At 33.6% G+C, this 17,524-nt stretch overlaps 1 protein-coding gene across 15 annotated transcripts in view; it reads left to right on the plus strand.

Annotated features, from left to right (window-relative positions):
- Positions 1 to 17,524, plus strand: part of sif (still life) — a 116,806-nt gene that overhangs the window by 91,625 nt on the left and 7,657 nt on the right. For 9 of the 15 annotated variants that reach the window (XM_070643134.1, XM_070643139.1, XM_070643136.1 and 6 more), the window contains 16 exons: positions 4,852 to 4,997; positions 5,455 to 5,734; positions 7,365 to 7,496; positions 7,851 to 8,033; positions 8,484 to 8,684; positions 8,759 to 8,986; positions 9,056 to 9,242; positions 10,472 to 10,586; positions 10,810 to 11,326; positions 12,128 to 12,322; positions 12,394 to 12,502; positions 12,685 to 13,002; positions 13,129 to 13,304; positions 13,365 to 14,056; positions 14,117 to 14,220; positions 14,536 to 16,488. In XM_070643134.1, the coding sequence (XP_070499235.1) occupies positions 4,852 to 4,997; positions 5,455 to 5,734; positions 7,365 to 7,496; positions 7,851 to 8,033; positions 8,484 to 8,684; positions 8,759 to 8,986; positions 9,056 to 9,242; positions 10,472 to 10,586; positions 10,810 to 11,326; positions 12,128 to 12,322; positions 12,394 to 12,502; positions 12,685 to 13,002; positions 13,129 to 13,304; positions 13,365 to 14,056; positions 14,117 to 14,220; positions 14,536 to 16,199 (5,247 nt within the window). In that variant the 3' untranslated portion in view covers positions 16,200 to 16,488. Of the gene's footprint in view, positions 1 to 4,851; positions 4,998 to 5,454; positions 5,735 to 7,364; positions 7,497 to 7,850; positions 8,034 to 8,483; positions 8,685 to 8,758; positions 8,987 to 9,055; positions 9,243 to 10,471; positions 10,587 to 10,809; positions 11,327 to 12,127; positions 12,323 to 12,393; positions 12,503 to 12,684; positions 13,003 to 13,128; positions 13,305 to 13,364; positions 14,057 to 14,116; positions 14,221 to 14,535; positions 16,490 to 17,524 lie in introns of those variants that run through there. The other 6 variants (XM_070643141.1, XM_070643133.1, XM_070643137.1 and 3 more) reach the window with 6 other exon arrangements.

Below are 17,524 nucleotides of genomic sequence, written 5' to 3' on the forward strand. Positions count from 1 at the left end.
ACGAAAAGTTCTAGTCGTCTAGGAAAGAAAAAGCTTCGCAAAAAAAATCAACAAGAAAAAATTATAAATTACTAAAGTTTTTTTCCTTTTTTTTCACATGCGGACATAAATTTTTTTGCTTTATTATTTTTTTTTATCTCATTCATATTTCCTCTTGATGTTCCCTTTGTGCAATTAAGAGATTGGAATTTTTTTTCTTTCTTGATTGTTAGGCACCTCATTTTGGAATGTTTTCGTATATTTCTTTCTTTTTTGGGGGTTAATTTATGATTCTAACCTAAAAATTTCTTAGAATATTTGGAATTCTGTTTCCTCTGTTTCGTCGTATTTGGTCAAGTGAAGTTTAGTTGTTCATAATCTGGTCTAAGTATCAAAGTTTGTCAATATCGTGGTCTTCTTTAGTTACTGAAGATTCTAGACACTTACTTACTTCGATGACCGTACAGATCAATTGTGATCCATAGGGTTCACTTTATTAGATGACTAAAGCTGGGCTGGCTCTATCGCAGACTTTCCTCTTTCAATTACCAAGGTACTTAACCTCAAAAGATAATTCATTGAGTTCCAGAGCTGCTCTAGGGTTATTGACGGCTAATAATTGTTTATCAAGTGAGGGTGCATCAGACCTCTGGACTCAGTAGACTTATAGATTATAACGAAGGATCAGCAAAGGAAGTACCGCGTTTCCTTTGATTACAGTACTGACTAAAGTCTGCAAAGGAAAGTGAGTACTGCAAAACACAGATTGCCCATCACTGTACTAAACCATTCCACCACCAAGCCACTCCAACTTAACCTCAAATTTCGACAAACTTCTCATAAACGTTCATTTCAAGAAAAACAAATTATATTTTTCTCTGAACAGCATAAATGTTGATTCCTTCATTGTATCTAATTGATTATTAAAGCACTATTCATGGTATTCCAACGATGTGAGGATTGTTCGTCGACAAATGTCTATTCTCATTAAAACTCTACTTTCTTCTTCTTCTTAATGGATAACAAAAAAAAAATTCCAATGAAAAGTTTTCTTGACTGGATTCTCTTTTTTTCTTATTGATTCACCATTAAATAAAGAATAGAAAAAAGGAAATTTTGAAAGAATATCGAATCAATTTGATGCACTTACTAATGAATAGTTTCTTTTTTTTGTAGAACACACAAAAAAAAATTAAGAGATGAAGAACTTCTTTTATTGTTCATTGAAAAGTTTTCTATAGAAAAATATACTTTTTATAAAAAGAATCGACAATTACCAATTAGAAACACAAGACGTTTGATTTAATTGACTTTCGACTTTTTTGTAGATTTCAATTGAATATAATGATAATTCGATAGTTTTGTTTGCGTATCTATTCATTGATAGTTGTCTTAATGTTACCAGGGCTTAATTGAATATTCTTCGGAAGGACTGAAAACATCGTTAATTTTATGGATATTTCTTGGATATTTACATATGAAGCTTCAAGATCTATTTTTATACTTTTTTTTTCGGAATGAGTAGTAATTTAAGGATGAATTTTCATTTATATCCAAATTCTTAGAAGGAATAATGAGTCTTTGCTGGATATTTTGATAAACAATATGAAAATAGTTGAAAAAATATCAAATGCTTACTTACTTTATTTAATTGTGAGCTTTTGCCATTTAATAATTGCAGATTTAAGTAACTGGATCGTTTTTAAACCACAATAAGCAGTAAATTTAATTAAATACATTCTTTGAAATATTTTTGATGATTTTCAACAAAAATATAAACAAAAGGGATGTGAAACTACATTCGTTAAACTAGACGAATTATATTTAAATCTCAAAAGCTCGTTATTTCAAAAAGTAGAACATTGCAACAATCAAAAAATGAATTTTCTAATTTCACGAATCATTAGAAAAAAAATTTCAATTTTCTCTTTAATTAGGATTTTTGCAGCGTATAAAGATCAAAAAACGGTAGTTTTTCAAACTAGAATACTAATGAATATCTAATTTAAATGCAGAACCATAATTTGTAGACTTATGACAGTAAAATCTCAGCATATGGATAGAAATATCTCAAAAAATTAACAACAAAAAATGGGTGTGACATCTCCAATAAAAAAATGCCAAAAAACCATAAACTTCCAACAAAAAAAAGTAATAAAACTATTGCGAAAAATTGTCTCATTCCATGTTGCGCAAGTTAAAGAACCTTCAAACGCAATAAAACACTATTAGCAACTGAACCGAAGAAAACATATCCAATAATGAACACTTCATATTTTCTAAGCTACTTTTCTCGCCATTAATATGCCAATCTAATACGATTTTCTTATTGTTAGCGTATGTGCAACGTATACACATATGACATTAAATAAACGTTCACATTAGTCGTGATAAGCATTTTATTTAGACTAATAAAGTTAGCATTATTGTCACATTTTTATTATATGACTTTTTCCTAATATTTTATATTTTTTTCTCTCTTTTCCACATAACACATACATTTCGAGCATAAATTTAATGAATTTATTTTTATTGTTCGGAGGTTTATAAATCATGAATGATATCTCGCATAATGATGCGTCTATAGCATTAAATTTCTCATTAGTCCGAAAAATTATTTTCTAGTCAAATGAATTCAATTTAATTTGATTGAATAATTAATGCAGAAAGTATGGCCAAAATGCAAATCTGCAACTGAAAAATGAAATAGTAAATTTCAATCAGGGGATTGATATTAACTTACCAGAGCACTTTAGGTACCCTTGTATATGCCTAGCAGCTCTAACGGGTATCTAGGGTAGGGTGGTAAAGAAAATAGGACAAATACAGATAGAATAGGTGTGGTACCTTAAATTACCCAAATTTGGATGATAGGGCATACTAGAGAGCCCTAAGAAGATATGGTAGAGTTACCTAGGACGATTCGGATAGGTGGGACATCCTAGAAAGTACTAGGAAGATGTACTTAAGATAAGATGAGCTTGAGTAGTTGGGGTGTCCTAGAACAACCGAATTTGGATAGTTGTATCATACTAGAGAACCCGCCGATGTCCTTGCATCTACTCCAACTCTAGGGGACCTAGAATAGATTAAGGTAGAGTAACCTGGACACCTAGACCTAAAGATGCGACTCCGAATTCAGATAAGATGGGGCATCCTAGACACTCTTTGGAAGATATGATAAGCCATCCCATGTAGATGAACTAACTGACTCCAGTACAAAACATATATAAATGTTGATGAATGTTGTTGATGGAGTTTTTTATTTCAACTTTTCTTGTAAAAACTCACAATTTTTTTTCCATAGCTTTAAATAAGAAACTTTTTTTTTTCTTACTTCCAAAAAGGAAATGAAAGAACTAAAAACTTCACAAACAACAGGAAAATATTTATTGCATTTAAACTTATCGTGCTTTTTGTAATTATTTCTTCCTTCATTTCCTCTCTCTTTTTTTACCAAAAAAATTATTTTCCTTAATAATAAATATGTGCATACATATTGCTACTCGTTTTTTCGGGTTTCTGGACTGAAAACATAAAGCATTTTCATTTACTTTGTAATTTTTTATTTGAAATTTTAATGATGGGTGTTGACTTTTTGCAATTTGTCTGTTGACTTTTGGGTAGGAATGGAATGTGCGTGATTAGTATTAGTATAGAGCTGCGTTGAGAAGGTTTTTGGTCGTTTGGGGGTTTTGCGTTTGATTCGGCAGAACATGCTGTGCAGCTTCTTTTAGGGATATCTCTAATATGAATCTTTTAACGACGCTCAGCATCTTGGCTCAATTTCTAGCAGAATGGTTCAGCCAAGAACCGTAGACTTGCATTATCCTGCATTTTTGATGCGCAGGCCTGTACTTTTCGTCTGTACTTTATAGTTTGTTAAAGACTGCAGGCCATAAACTGCAAAATATATGATAGTCTGACTGAGAAAGCTTTTCGTTTGCCTCCGTCGCTGGTTTTGTCATCAAAATTGTTCAAATTTTATCAATAAGTTATTATAAGTTTTTGGTCACTCTGTATTTTGAGTTCGTGGTCACTCGTCTATTGAAGATTTTTATTATGTTCCAAAAAAAATGATTTAAAATCTTTCTTAAAACATAGAAACAGTTAAGCAAAACCTGACAAAATAAAAGTCAAAAACATATTTTGTCCATCCACAAGAATGACCTCGGTACGACAATTTTACTTCCTCTAAAAGTAATTTCTCATACCCCTGCTAGAAAAGTAATTTATTATTCCACGAAATGCGCTTATATAGCTCCAATATACGAAAAAAAGTTTTGATGCCAATTTTCATGCAACCCCATCATTACAAGTCCATAAATTTAAAATGCTGCTTTAGTTTTTAGCATTAAAATCGCATTTAAATCATATGAAAATAAAAAACAGTCTAAATAATTTAAAACAAGCAAGTTGAGAAGCCATAAAAAATGAAAATTTTTTCGTGTAGACATCAATTCCAAAGTATAATCATACAGTACACGAATATATATGCAAAAAAAAAAAAATTGTAATATATTTTTATTATACCGCTACATGTAAAATTAATATGTGGAAAATATTTGTGCTAATGCATCAGAAAATTATAATTTAATGTGCGATGAAATGAAATGGAATGAAAATCGCTACATAACACAATTATAATATCCCTGTTTTTCACAATTTCTCTCTCTCTGTTTTTTTTCTCGTTTCATTCGCTATCATACCCGCCATAATCTATCCCCGTGTTCAACACATTTATTGCCACCCAATTTCTCAATTCATCCGTACCATCCGTGGAAAATATTATGTATCCACATGTAAACCATTCCAACAACGATGACGACAAAAAAAAAACATCACATCATCTACAACAAAAAATTTTTACAGATCAGCGACGATGATCGAATGAGTTTAACGACCGCGATATCGGATGAGGATGATGGTGAAAGTATCATGGCATCACCATATAAAGCAAAGGCAACTGGTACAGCTGCGGCATCTTTTAATTGTACGGGTGCAGTACGTAAAGCTGGGTAAGTAATTACACAAAATCAGAAATTATTCATCCGTTTGTCGTTATCTATGAATTGAGAATTTATATCCACTGTGGATTCGATAGCATGGATATGAAAAAAAGGGGTGATATCCATCCCCTAACTGTACCGTTGCCCAATCAATGTGAAAAATATTTTACCATCGCAACAAAAATCATAAATTTAAAGTTTTGTTTTATTATATCGATTCCGGAAAGGAAGCATAGGATCTCGGTACATTGGGGAGTCTTGTACATAAAATATCAGATCCACATCTCAAAGAGATATAGCAAGAACATTTTTTAAAACGCCTCTAAATTTAAAAGAAAAGAAAAAAAAAAGTTCTCGACAGCATAAGCAGCAGCGGAATGAGTGAATGAAAAAAAATTGCCTTTAATTTACGGTTATACTCATCCATAAACTTTTTTCTTTTTTTTTCCTTTTTTGGCTCTAACAGCTTTTTATCAGTTAAAAAATGGCTATTGCGCAAAAAGCATCAAATTGAATTGGCTCGTAAACGCGGCTGGAAGGGATATTGGGTATGTTTAAAAGGTACCACATTGCTCTTCTATCCGTGCGATTCACGTGAAGGACGTTCTGTTGAAGCAGCACCAAAGCACTTAATCATCGTCGATGGCGCAATTATGCAACCAATTCCCGAACATCCAAAACGTGATTATATATTTTGCCTTAGCACCGCATTTGGAGATGCTTATTTATTTCAAGCACCATGTCAAGTGAGTATGAATATTTTTTTTTGGGGGTAGGATGCAAATTTGCACTCAAAATGCCTTAATTGATTTCCATTAGACGAGATGATAAATATTTTTCAACTCCATCTCACTTCCAACAAAATTTTCTATATGTGCTTTTTAGCTCTTTATGAGATTCCATGCAATCTCAATTATGTTCTGTTCCTACATATAATACAAATTGAACATAGCAGGATAAACAACATAAAGTTGATGATTTTCATCTCTATTCATTCACTTTTACCCAAAAAAATAATACGTATGTTTATTAGAGGTTCCGTTTGTTATCCGAACAGTCAAATCAGTTGAAACAATGGCACGAAAATTGTGTCCCAATTTGTATAGCTTATGGTATGGTAAATTATCAGGAATATTCAATCGTTTTTCCAACATTTATGGGGAATGGAATAGATTGTAGTTGGTTGATTAAATCCCATTTGGATTTTGGAGTTTTGAATTGGAAATTATTATTCGAGATTTAATTTGAATTTAGTTGAGGGTTTTAGGGATTGTGAGCTTTTGGAAGTGATGGAGACTTAAGTTTGGTGAACTAATTGTAGGCTGTCTGACTTGGGCTTGTGTTGTCTAAACTGTGTGGTGTCAATTTCTTTGAAAATCCCATGAATCCCATGTCTGGTGTGATTTCTCTCGTGACTTACCATCAAGGTTTGTCATGTCATAAAACAAGTTTAGACAACACTGGACAAGGTTTCAAAGTTATATGTCCAAGAATTTTTGAAAACCAAGACTTTATCTAAGAACAAGACATGCAAATATAATACCAAAATCTAGACTGTCCCCTCTTGACGCTCGTGGCTAAGTCGTGGCATACCACCAAGGTGTGTCGTGGCACTTAGAAGCTTGGACAACGCTAGACTAGGATATGAAAGTTGAGTGTCCAAGAAAGCTTGAAGAACCAGACATCCAGATAAAATACAAAATTCCAGACTGTTTCTATAAATTACCCAAAATTGGCCCCTGAAGACAAGTCTTGTCATTAGTAACCATGACTACTTCCAGTCCACAATGATTTGTAATTCCTTCATTCAAAATTCCATATGAATAAAGTCATACCTTACATCAAACTGTAAGTCATACCTTACACAAAATCGAAATAAACTAGACGAAAAATCATGCGTCTGTCTGGAACCTCCAGCAAAATTTTCATGTCTATATACATTACATCCATTTACTTACATATTTACACAACTTCTTATTTCAATCAACTATCAAAATAATAATAGTAATGATAATGATAATTCTTAACTGAAATGGGATTTTTATGGAAATGCAGGCAGGATATGGGTATATAATGCAGTAATAGTTAAGCAGAATGAGTTCTTTTACATCAAGGCTGGATAGATGTTCTAAAAATATAACATGTATGCATGTATTTGCTGTTTATTTTTATCCTCATTCAAACTACAGCATTAATATACATACTGCTATTTTTATGCTTCACAATGAAAGCTTCTATGTGCTTGAAAAACAAGAAATAAAAGAGTACTGTAGAAGTAAAAACGAAAATGATGTTAAACATATATACAACAACAACAACAACAAGAACAAATTTTTTTTATTATACCTCCCATGTCTCTTTTCTCTCCCCGCACAGGTGGAATTGGAAAATTGGGTCAACAGTATTCATTCAGCTTGTGCTGCAGCATTTGCACGTCATCGCGGTAAAACTGGAACATTGCATCTACTACAGGAAGAAATTTTCCGTTTAGATAAAGCAATTGAATCGGTATGTGTGTGTGTGTGCATTAATAAATATATTTTTTATATCCTATGCCTTGTTTTTGCTTCTCATGTAATTTGCACAAGAGATTAATATGAGAAATCTTGTTGTTGATGTTGACGGTGAGAAGAGAAGATAAGGCAACGACAGCAAAATTTTTTTTTGTGTTCATGCTGATGCTGTTGCTTCTCATCATCAACATTATGAGGATTTAATTTAATCTGTTTTAAAAACTAAATCGACTTTTTTTTTTTCGTTCCTTCCTATCAACTCATATCATCGTCATCCATACATATGTACTGGATGGTGCGACATGTAATAACAAAAATAATAATAATTTTTATAATATCCTCTATATAGGATCACAAGTTGAAGCATATGGCAGATTTACAATCGAGCGTTGTAACCGACCAGGACACTCGTGTTCAAATTCAACAACAGATTATAACATGGGAGGAGAATCTCGAGCGTTTACATTGCGAACAATTTCGTTTACGTTGTTATATGGCATCATTGCAATGTGGTGAACTACCAAATCCAAAAGTAATTTCTTACTTCCTCATTTTTTTATGTTGAAAGCGTGTTTTTATAAATTTACATTGCTTTGGATGGATATTAAATTGTTTATCCTATAAGCTTATAATTTAATGCTGTTAAAGACGAAAAACAATTTTTTTTATTCATGTCGAGTCAACTTCAAAGATTTGCAAAAATGCGCTTCCATACGGAAATTCACAGCAGAGTGTGGCCGTCTCAAATTCGAATTCTTTGACAATCAACTCAAATTATTTTAAAATAAAAATTTACGTTACGAAGAAAAGTATAAGTAACGGTCAAAAAAAATTTGAATTTTTTTTTTTGAAAAAAATTAACAGTCGTTTTTGAGAAAGCCACACTCTGATTCACAGTTATATTTCCTAAAGCTCACAAGATGCTCACCCCAAGACTTTTACATTACTTTAGTACTATTTTATGATTCTCACTTAATTGCAGTCACTTCTTACACACGTTTCACGCCCTACGAAAAATACATTGAATAAGTTGGGCGTTTTTACTGTTTCATCGTTCCACGCATTCATCTGTGCTCGTTCACCATCATTGTTAAATAATTTGTTGGCTGGTCGTGGAGCCACAAAGAGACGTCCTCCATTGTTATCACGTTCAAATAGCGGATCTAGTCGACGTTCAATGCAGGTTTGTTGAAGCATAAGTTCCCTTCTAACTTAGTGACTAATAATTTATCAAAAACTTTATCCTTACTTGAGCAGATGAGCTCCCGTGATGATTCAGAAAAAAGTTATAATGTTCCATTGCCAGATAACAGTTATGTTACTGTATATTTGCGTGATTCAATGACAGTCGAAGAATTTCTGGCAAGTGCATGCGTTCGTAAGAATCTTAATCCAATGGAACATTTTGTTCGTGTTAAGAAGCGTCGTGAAATGGAAGATCATAATTACTTTGTACCACATAGAAATGATTTAATCGAAACCTACGTAAGTTATAGTGCTGCTTTTAATTAAAGATTTGATATTTAGTTCCACATTTAAATTTCTTATTTACAGTTGCACACCCACGAGATTGTTGAAGTATGCGCTAAAATTTTATATCAAGTTGAATTGCAACGTTCGACATTGGAACAAATGTGGGGCTTTTCCGTTGAAGCTGAACTCATTGAGAATGCTGATCGTCAAGATGAATTATGTTGTTATGTTAGTCGTGTTGAGGATAAGAGTGTCGCACTACAAAATGGTATGTGCTGTATTTATTGGGTTAAAAAAAAATCTGAATTTTTTTTTTAAAATGTCACTTGAAATATTTTCAATGGATACATATATCCAGCTGCCCTAGAAATAGAATAATCAAAATTTTCATAAAATATGCATGGAATTTGATAAAATATTTCATAGAGTATGCGAGCAAAATAAATCAAATGTCCTTGAAATGTTGATTCGAAGAAAGTCAAAAGTGAAATTTATTAGGATGTTCTCATGCTTGTCATTTTCTATTGAGATGAATTATTAATGATTATGGAGTTTAAATATTGATGATGAGGCTGAAAGAGAGGGGGTTAATAATGAGTCATTAAGATTTTTTTGAGCTTTAAGATGATGAATTTGATTGGTTTTGGATGATGGGAATTTGTATTTTTTGGTATGCTGTAACCCGAGCGACACAAATGAAGAAGGTCCATAGTTGCCAAAAATGACCGAAATGGTATTAAAAAGGTTAAGTGGAGTCCTTAAAAGCTCCGTAACTAGATTCTTAGTAATTTGTGTCATTGCAAGTATGGAAGCTAAATTAAGAGGTTTCAGTGGAGCTCACATTCTTTCATTAGCATTTAATGTCAGGATACTTAAATTTAATACCCTAGCAGGAGCATGCTTTGAGCAGAGTAAGCTGAATGCACATATGAGCATGCTTACCTAAGTATATTTAGTAGAATAATGCCATTTTAGGGTAAGTTTTGTGATACATGCTCCTTGCTTGTATGAGACATACTCCTTGCGTGTATGGTACATGCTCCTTGCCTATATGGGTCATGCTTCATGTCTGTTTAAGTTAGACTTCATCCCATTCTACAAAGTAGCAATTTCACAAATTTTCAAAAGCTCCATCAACACATGCTTAAAAAATTGAACCCCAAATTCACATCCAATTGCGTCATCAAGCCAAAAAAGTAATCCGATTCCCTCGAATAACCTTTAATTTTTTTATGAAATCACAAATGTGACGCCGAAACGGCATTTACACCCATCACAGATGTTAAAAAACTCAAGGAATTTAAATAGAAAAAATATTCAAACTTTTCACCCCTTGTTTTTGGGGAAAACTTTCTTCGAATCGAGCAAAAATTTTTAATTACTTTTTCATATTCATTTCCACAAATAAAAAAAAGTAAAAAAGCCAAGCCCCGAAAGTAAATAAGAAGTACAGAAAAATAATAATAATACTTAAACTTTTTGGTCTTATTTGTACAGGTATTATTAAGGGAGATGAAATTATTGTTATCAATGGTGCCATTGTGTCCGATTTGGATATGATGTATTTGGAGAGTGTTTTGCAAGAAGAGCAAGCTTTATGCATGATGATGAGGTAAGGAACTGAAAATGAAAAGCGAAACGAGAAAAAAAGCGAAGGGAAAGAAGAAGCCTGGAGAAGATTAAGATATTCCTTAATTACACATCCAATTTATCTTCTTTTTCCATCTTCTTCCTTTTCGTTTGCTTGATCTATATGGTCTATCTCGCTTCCTAATCTACATTCTAAATGCAAAATAATAATAATAATCACAATAATTACTTTTCAAACAAAAAAGGTCCTCTCGTGTTGAGCCACCGGATCTTGCTGGAATTTTACGTTCAACTGATGACATTATTGAGTCATTAGTTTGTCCACCGCCGCCATCCGATGCGGTGATGAGTGAGGAAATGATATCGGGATTAATTGTTCCTGCGCCAAGTTGGAGTAAGCATTCGCATGCTAATCTAACGAAATTTCTTCCTAATAATTCCAACTTCCTCCTCATCACAGAACGACCAGGTATGGAACATCATGATTCAGTTACATCGGATCAGCAGCTTATTGCTGAAAGTGGACGTCAAAAGGCTCAATCGCGTACGAGTAGCTTTGAAATTGAAAATTTATTAAAAACAGCTGAACAAGTTACAACTTATTGTCGTTCACCGCAAGAGACAAGAAAATCAAGTCCAACGGGTTCGGTTACGTCGTCGGCATCGAATGCAGTCTTGACACCATCACGTCAATTAACTGACGCAGAGAAATTGCGTAAAGTTATTTTGGAATTAGTTGATACAGAACGGGCATATGTGAAGGTAAGGAATGATGAGGTCACTTTTGGAGCTGTTATTTGAGGCAAAGCTTAGAGTCGAGTCTGATTTTGCATGATGTTGAGTCGACTCATGTCGATTTATCCATTCAAACTAAGTTTCGACTTTTAGCTTTGGTTACACGTAGAGGAACTTAATTCAGAGTTTCTCAAACTATTTTAAGTATGGCACACTGTCCATAACAGGCAAAGAGACAGTTTTTAGGTACCGTAGTGGTATTTCTGTACCATGAAAACATGCTCTTTGCCTGTTAGTGCTGACTACTTATCCAGTATAAAATTGAATAATCACACATCCTTCATAGCTGTGCCACAAACCACAGTTTGAGTAGCATTAACTTCATCACTTCCAAATTAGTCACAGACACTAGACAACTCCGAATCCACTCATATTTGACAATAATTCTGAAGCATAATAAGCTCCTCATTATTCAAAACCTGTATTCAAATTTCTATATTTTTGTCTGTGACGACGTGTGACAAGCTTAATAAAGTGCTTTAATTCTCAATTAATTTTCCTTAGACTCGTAAAGATTTTCGAGACTTTTTGGAACCTTTTTTTCATATTCCTTTCTTGACATATTCATATACATGTATGTCGTCATGACATTCTTCCCCTTTTTTGACATTTAACATAATCAAGTCAAGAGGAAAGGAAAAGAAAGGATTATGAGGAAAAAGGACTTATTCTCATTTGCTCTTGAGTCAATAGATATAAATAATTGGATAAAAATAAATTTTTTTTATTTCATTCTGATTTGTTTTCTTATTTTCTTTTGTTGTACAGCATTTGAACAATCTACTCGAGTACTACTTGGAACCATTGAAGCGCGAAACGTTCCTCTCCAATGCTGAAATAACGGCTTTATTTGGCAACATTCAGGAAATTGTTACATTCCAGCGTCAATTTTTACAAAATTTAGAAGAAGCCTTAGAGATAGAGCCAGATTTTCATAAATTTGAGCATTCTAGCCATTTCAGAGTAAATATTTAAATTTTTAACCTTTACAGTCTATCCTTTACTTATATCTTACTTACTTCTTTATCCAACAGAACGTTCTCTTTGCTATTGGATCGGCATTTTTATACTATGTTAATCATTTCAAATTGTACTCTTCATTCTGTGCAAGTCATAGTAAGGCACAGAAAGTTTTACATCCAAGTAAGAATTTCTTATTTCCCTTTTTTTTAAACATCCAGTATGAGAAATCAATAAAATTGAATTTTCATGCATGCATGAGCATTTAGAGTATAAAGAATGAAAAGTTTTCAATGAAAAATTCTTTTTCTTTCTTCTTGCTTCCTTTTCTTTCAACTTTTACAACAAAAAACACCCCGTTGCAGATGAAGGCAATCAGGCATTACAGGAATTTTTACTGTCAAAGAATCCAAAGCAAGAGCACAGCAGCACATTAGAATCATATCTCATAAAACCAATACAAAGAATTTTAAAATATCCATTGTTGCTGCAACAATTGAAGAATCTTACAGATCCGTATGCGGAAGAACATCAACATCTTATTGAAGCTTTAAAAGGAATGGAAAAGGTGGCCGAGCATATAAATGAAATGCAACGAATTCATGAGGAATATGGAGCAATATTTGATCATTTGTTTAGGCAACACCAAAAGTCATGTAAACAGCCAATCGATCTAAGTCCAGGTAGGCATTATGGCATTATCTATATTCTTTACTGTGAGACACACACATTGTATCTCTCTATATACACATCTATATTCAGTTATTATAAAAACAACATTTCCTTCCTTTTTTATTGCAAAATTTGAGATTCCATTGCTTGTTTAGGTGACTTGCTCTATTATGGTGGCGTTGAATGGCTCAATATATCCGATTTTCTTGGTAAAATAAAGAAAGGCCTGGAACTTCATGCCATGTGCTTCGTTTTTAAATCAGCAGTTGTCTTCCTATGCAAAGAACGTCTTCGACAAAAGAAAAAGTTGATGGTAAGTCACACACATCCTTTAAAATGTCAAAAGTTCATGTCTAACCATGCTAATTTCCAGGGTGTATCCAATAAAAATGCTCCAAATGAAGTAGAAATAATTCGTTATCAAGTATTAATTCCTGTTACTGAGGTTCAAGTTCGTGCATCATCAGCAAAAGACATGGACTCACATTTCCTATGGGAACTGATTCATCTACGCTCACAACTTCAACGACGATCCGAAAAAGTTTACGTTTTATCAAATAGCACCGCTGACTTCCGTAATGCATTCTTAAAAACAATTCGTCAAATCATACGTGAAAGTGTTCGTAATATGTCGATACCGATTAAAGAACGTGGTAGCATAAGTTCAGTATCATCTGCTGGACAACCGCATTTCTCGGGAAATTCACAGACATTAGAGAGGCCAAAACAGACGTCAAACTTACAACAGGGATCTCAAACGTTAGGCAAACCAAAAAAGAAAAATAATAATAATCAACGACATAGTTCCGGTAATATTGATTATGACAATCTTCATGGAAGCTCACAGGAACAAGAATATTGTATTGAACAAGATGAGGCACCGCCAGTTTTCAGAATTCGAAGTAAAACAGTTGGTGATGATGGACCACCACCCGTTCCGAAACGAACAACATCTGAATTGACTACGGAGAAAGATCCCGGTGTTAAGTCAGAGGGTGAAGATGAGTCATTGATAGCTCATAGATCCAAATCTTTGGGCCGTACACCTAATCATCTAACTCTAAGGTATTACATCCGGTATTTATAACAAAAATCAAAATTAATTGAAATATTCTTAAAATCTAGCACAACTTCAACACTTTCGGTTGGAAGTACTGGCAGTCAAGCACGTCTAATTCAATCATCCCACGCACCATCACATTATCAGCCTATTTTAATGAAGGATTTAGGTAAGAAAAAAATAATTCATTAACAAGCCAATTATGACGAACTAGACAAAGAAGAATTTCATTACTTCCCCATCCTGTATAAAGAAGTAGACATTTCCCTTCAAATGTCTTATATTATCTATCTGACATATTTATTACACACAAATATGTCATGTTCTACTTCTTCTTCATATAAATCCCTCTTTCATCATGAATACATTTCATTTAAGTATAATTTTATCCATACAAAGACATTTTTTCATCATATTCCATATAAAGTCATTAGAATATGAACCATAAAAAACCAAAAAAAAACTATGTATAATGTGTATATAGGTAAGACATCCTCAACTGATTCGGGAGAGTCGATAAGTTTTCACACAGAAAAATCGTCCGATTCGACTTCGGGCGTTGACGTTAATGATGATAACTATCAATTGACTGATGAGATTGTTGATAAACAATTAGATGATTTAAAGCGTGAATGTTTATCATATGAGACACGTGATGTGGCAAAGTTTATGGAGAAATTAAAGACTCAATCGGAGTCAATTGATGGCGGTGATGGAAGTCAGGATGAGAAGAAGGCAGATATTGTAATGCTTGAGAAAAAATCAACAAGACGTGAGTCGGAATCAAAAAAAGAAATGGAAATGATTGCAAAACAAAAGGAATTGAGGAGTGAATCATTGGAGAAACGAAAAGGAAGTGAAAGTTCAAATCATGTACAAGTTAGATCACAAAGAAAATCATCGCCATCGCCAACAACAAGGAAGCCAAAAACAATTGATATGGACACATTGTCCCCTAAACCACAAGACGTTGATATTAGTCAAGTTCAAATAATCAAAATAAAGTCGCCTGGTGGTAGTCGTAAGTCATCACGCGAAACTTCACGTAATAATTCCATTGAACGTTCACCATCAAAAGAGAGACAACAGCAAACATTAAAGAAGCCAGAAGGTGGTATATTGAAAAAGCCATCGCCAAAGTTTGGCAAGGCAAGTGAATATAAGCTATCAAACAGCTTGAGACCAGACAGTTTCATTAGTCCATTCAGTAGCTTCGAGTCAAAAAGCGACAAATTATCTCCATCATCTGAAATATTGCCAGCAATTTGCTCACATAAAGATACGCAAAAGCGAGCATCATTTTCGGATTATGAACGAGACCCGCAAGATTATCATCATCAAGCAATGAAATCACGGTCATTAGAAGGCAGCTTAGAGCATCTTAAGTCAGCATTGAAACATCAAAGTAGTTATGAACAATATGGCTCATCGCCAGTTCCAAATTCCGTCAATGACTCACATAAATATTATAGCTTATCAGCTCAACACTCAATTGAATCTAATCGATCGCCTGTACGTTACTGCTCACCCATACCACCGCAATATTATAATGAGCCATTTTATGAATATCCGCGACAAAAGATACAAAAACGTGAGTCTCGTTCACTCGAACGACCCGATTTTTCGCGTCAAAGCTCATCAGAATATGAACGTTATTATGAGGAACCGCCCTATCCTCAACATTATTCACAACAACAACAGCAAAAAAATCATAAAGAACATGAAGATCAACAACGTCATAGACGTCATAGTGTCTATGAACATCGTTCAATTCCTTATCATTATTATTCAATGTCTCCCGACGATTATCTCATGTCTTCTTCTTCTCATTATGAGCAGCCATCAGCATGTGTTGATTGTTACTATCAAACGTATCGACAACCATCACATTCACATTATATACAACAGCCTCCGCCTTTGCCACAACGCAATCCATCAACATCATCATCACAGCAACAACATCATCAGCAGCCGCAACAATCGAAAAGTCCATCACAATCGCAATCACGTCAACGTCAATCGCGGTCACGTAAAAAGCTTTCACGTCGAATGTCTTCCAATTATTTCAATAAATCCTTTGACGATGATGACACACAAAATGCTTCAACTAACAAACAATCGCCTGATAATGAAGAGATTCGCGTCTAAAATATTTTTTTTTTTTTGTTCACATTCTATCCAATATCTATCTTGCAAAATGTTCATACATTATGAATGCAATATCTCTTCCTCTATATCTCTATTAGAAAATTATTTTGTCTCTTTCACACACAAATACACACTCACAAAAAAATATCTTGATATATATATAGTCACCATCCTACACCTCCTTTACTTCTTTTTCTACCACCACCGTAATATCTAAGCAAATATTTTATGTTTCACATTTTTTTTTTTTATTCTACAATCAAATGAAATTACTCATCGGGGGGATTGAAGTTTATTCAATTTTGTAGATTTGATGAAAGGAGATTGATTTATTTTCATTTCTATTTTTTTCTGTTGAGAACCATATGATTCTTCAATTTTTCTAACGGTTTTGATACAAACTCTTAATGGAATTGAATGGTTTTCAACTGAAAAAAGAGATGATTTCCTCGATGGATTTTGATTTTGCATTGTCTTAATTTAAAAATATATCTTTAGGGACATACGATTTTATCTACTCGCTTTAGCAGGCAAAGAGCATGCTTTTCAGAACAGAGCAAGTTGAGAGCAACGCTTTCATACTCAAGCATACTCAAGTGCATGCTTGAGCATACTCACTCATTCAGTATATGTAAAGACAGTAAGCTTTCAAGTGCATGCTCTTTGCCTATTAGGATCGATATCGTAATGGATAGTTTAAAGTCGGGCGAGCGAAGCTCAGCCCGGCTCGTATAATCTATATAAATACTGTAATCTACCCAAAGCGAAGCTCAGCCCGGCTTGTATAGTGATCTATATAAGCACTGTAATCTACCCAAGTCGGGCGAGCGTATACTCAAAGTAAAGTCGGGCGAGCGAAAGCCCGGCTCGTATAGTGACTATATAAAAGTATTTTCTATTAGAAACTGTTGAAATTAGTCGCCGTGAGAAGAAAAACAGTTCGAGCGAAGCTCGAACATTAATAGTTCGAAAAGACTTGGTTATACTTGAACGGAGCGAAAAAGGCGTATCAAACATTGAAACTGCATATCTATATAGTGAGAAGAAAAAGTTGCTTGAAAAGTAACTTAAAAGCGTATGCTTCGAATAGTATGCAAACTAATAAGCATTCAAATAGCACAAAGATGGAAATTCTGGCATGCGAGACCGAAGCGAGTGGTGTCATATCTTGAAGCTAGAATGGAACACTTCTGTGCCATTCAGAGAATACTAAGAGCATATCTATAAAGTAAGATTCGAGCGAAGAACATTAATAGTATACTAAAGAATTATGCTTAAATTAGTATACTCCGAAAAGTATACTTAAAAGTTAAGTATCGAAAAAT

The sequence above is a fragment of the Chironomus tepperi genome, unplaced genomic scaffold (assembly GCF_022539635.2).
Source record: "Chironomus tepperi strain 1889 unplaced genomic scaffold, CSIRO-AGI_Ctep_v1 contig_309, whole genome shotgun sequence".
NCBI classification, from domain to species: Eukaryota; Metazoa; Arthropoda; class Insecta; order Diptera; family Chironomidae; genus Chironomus; species Chironomus tepperi.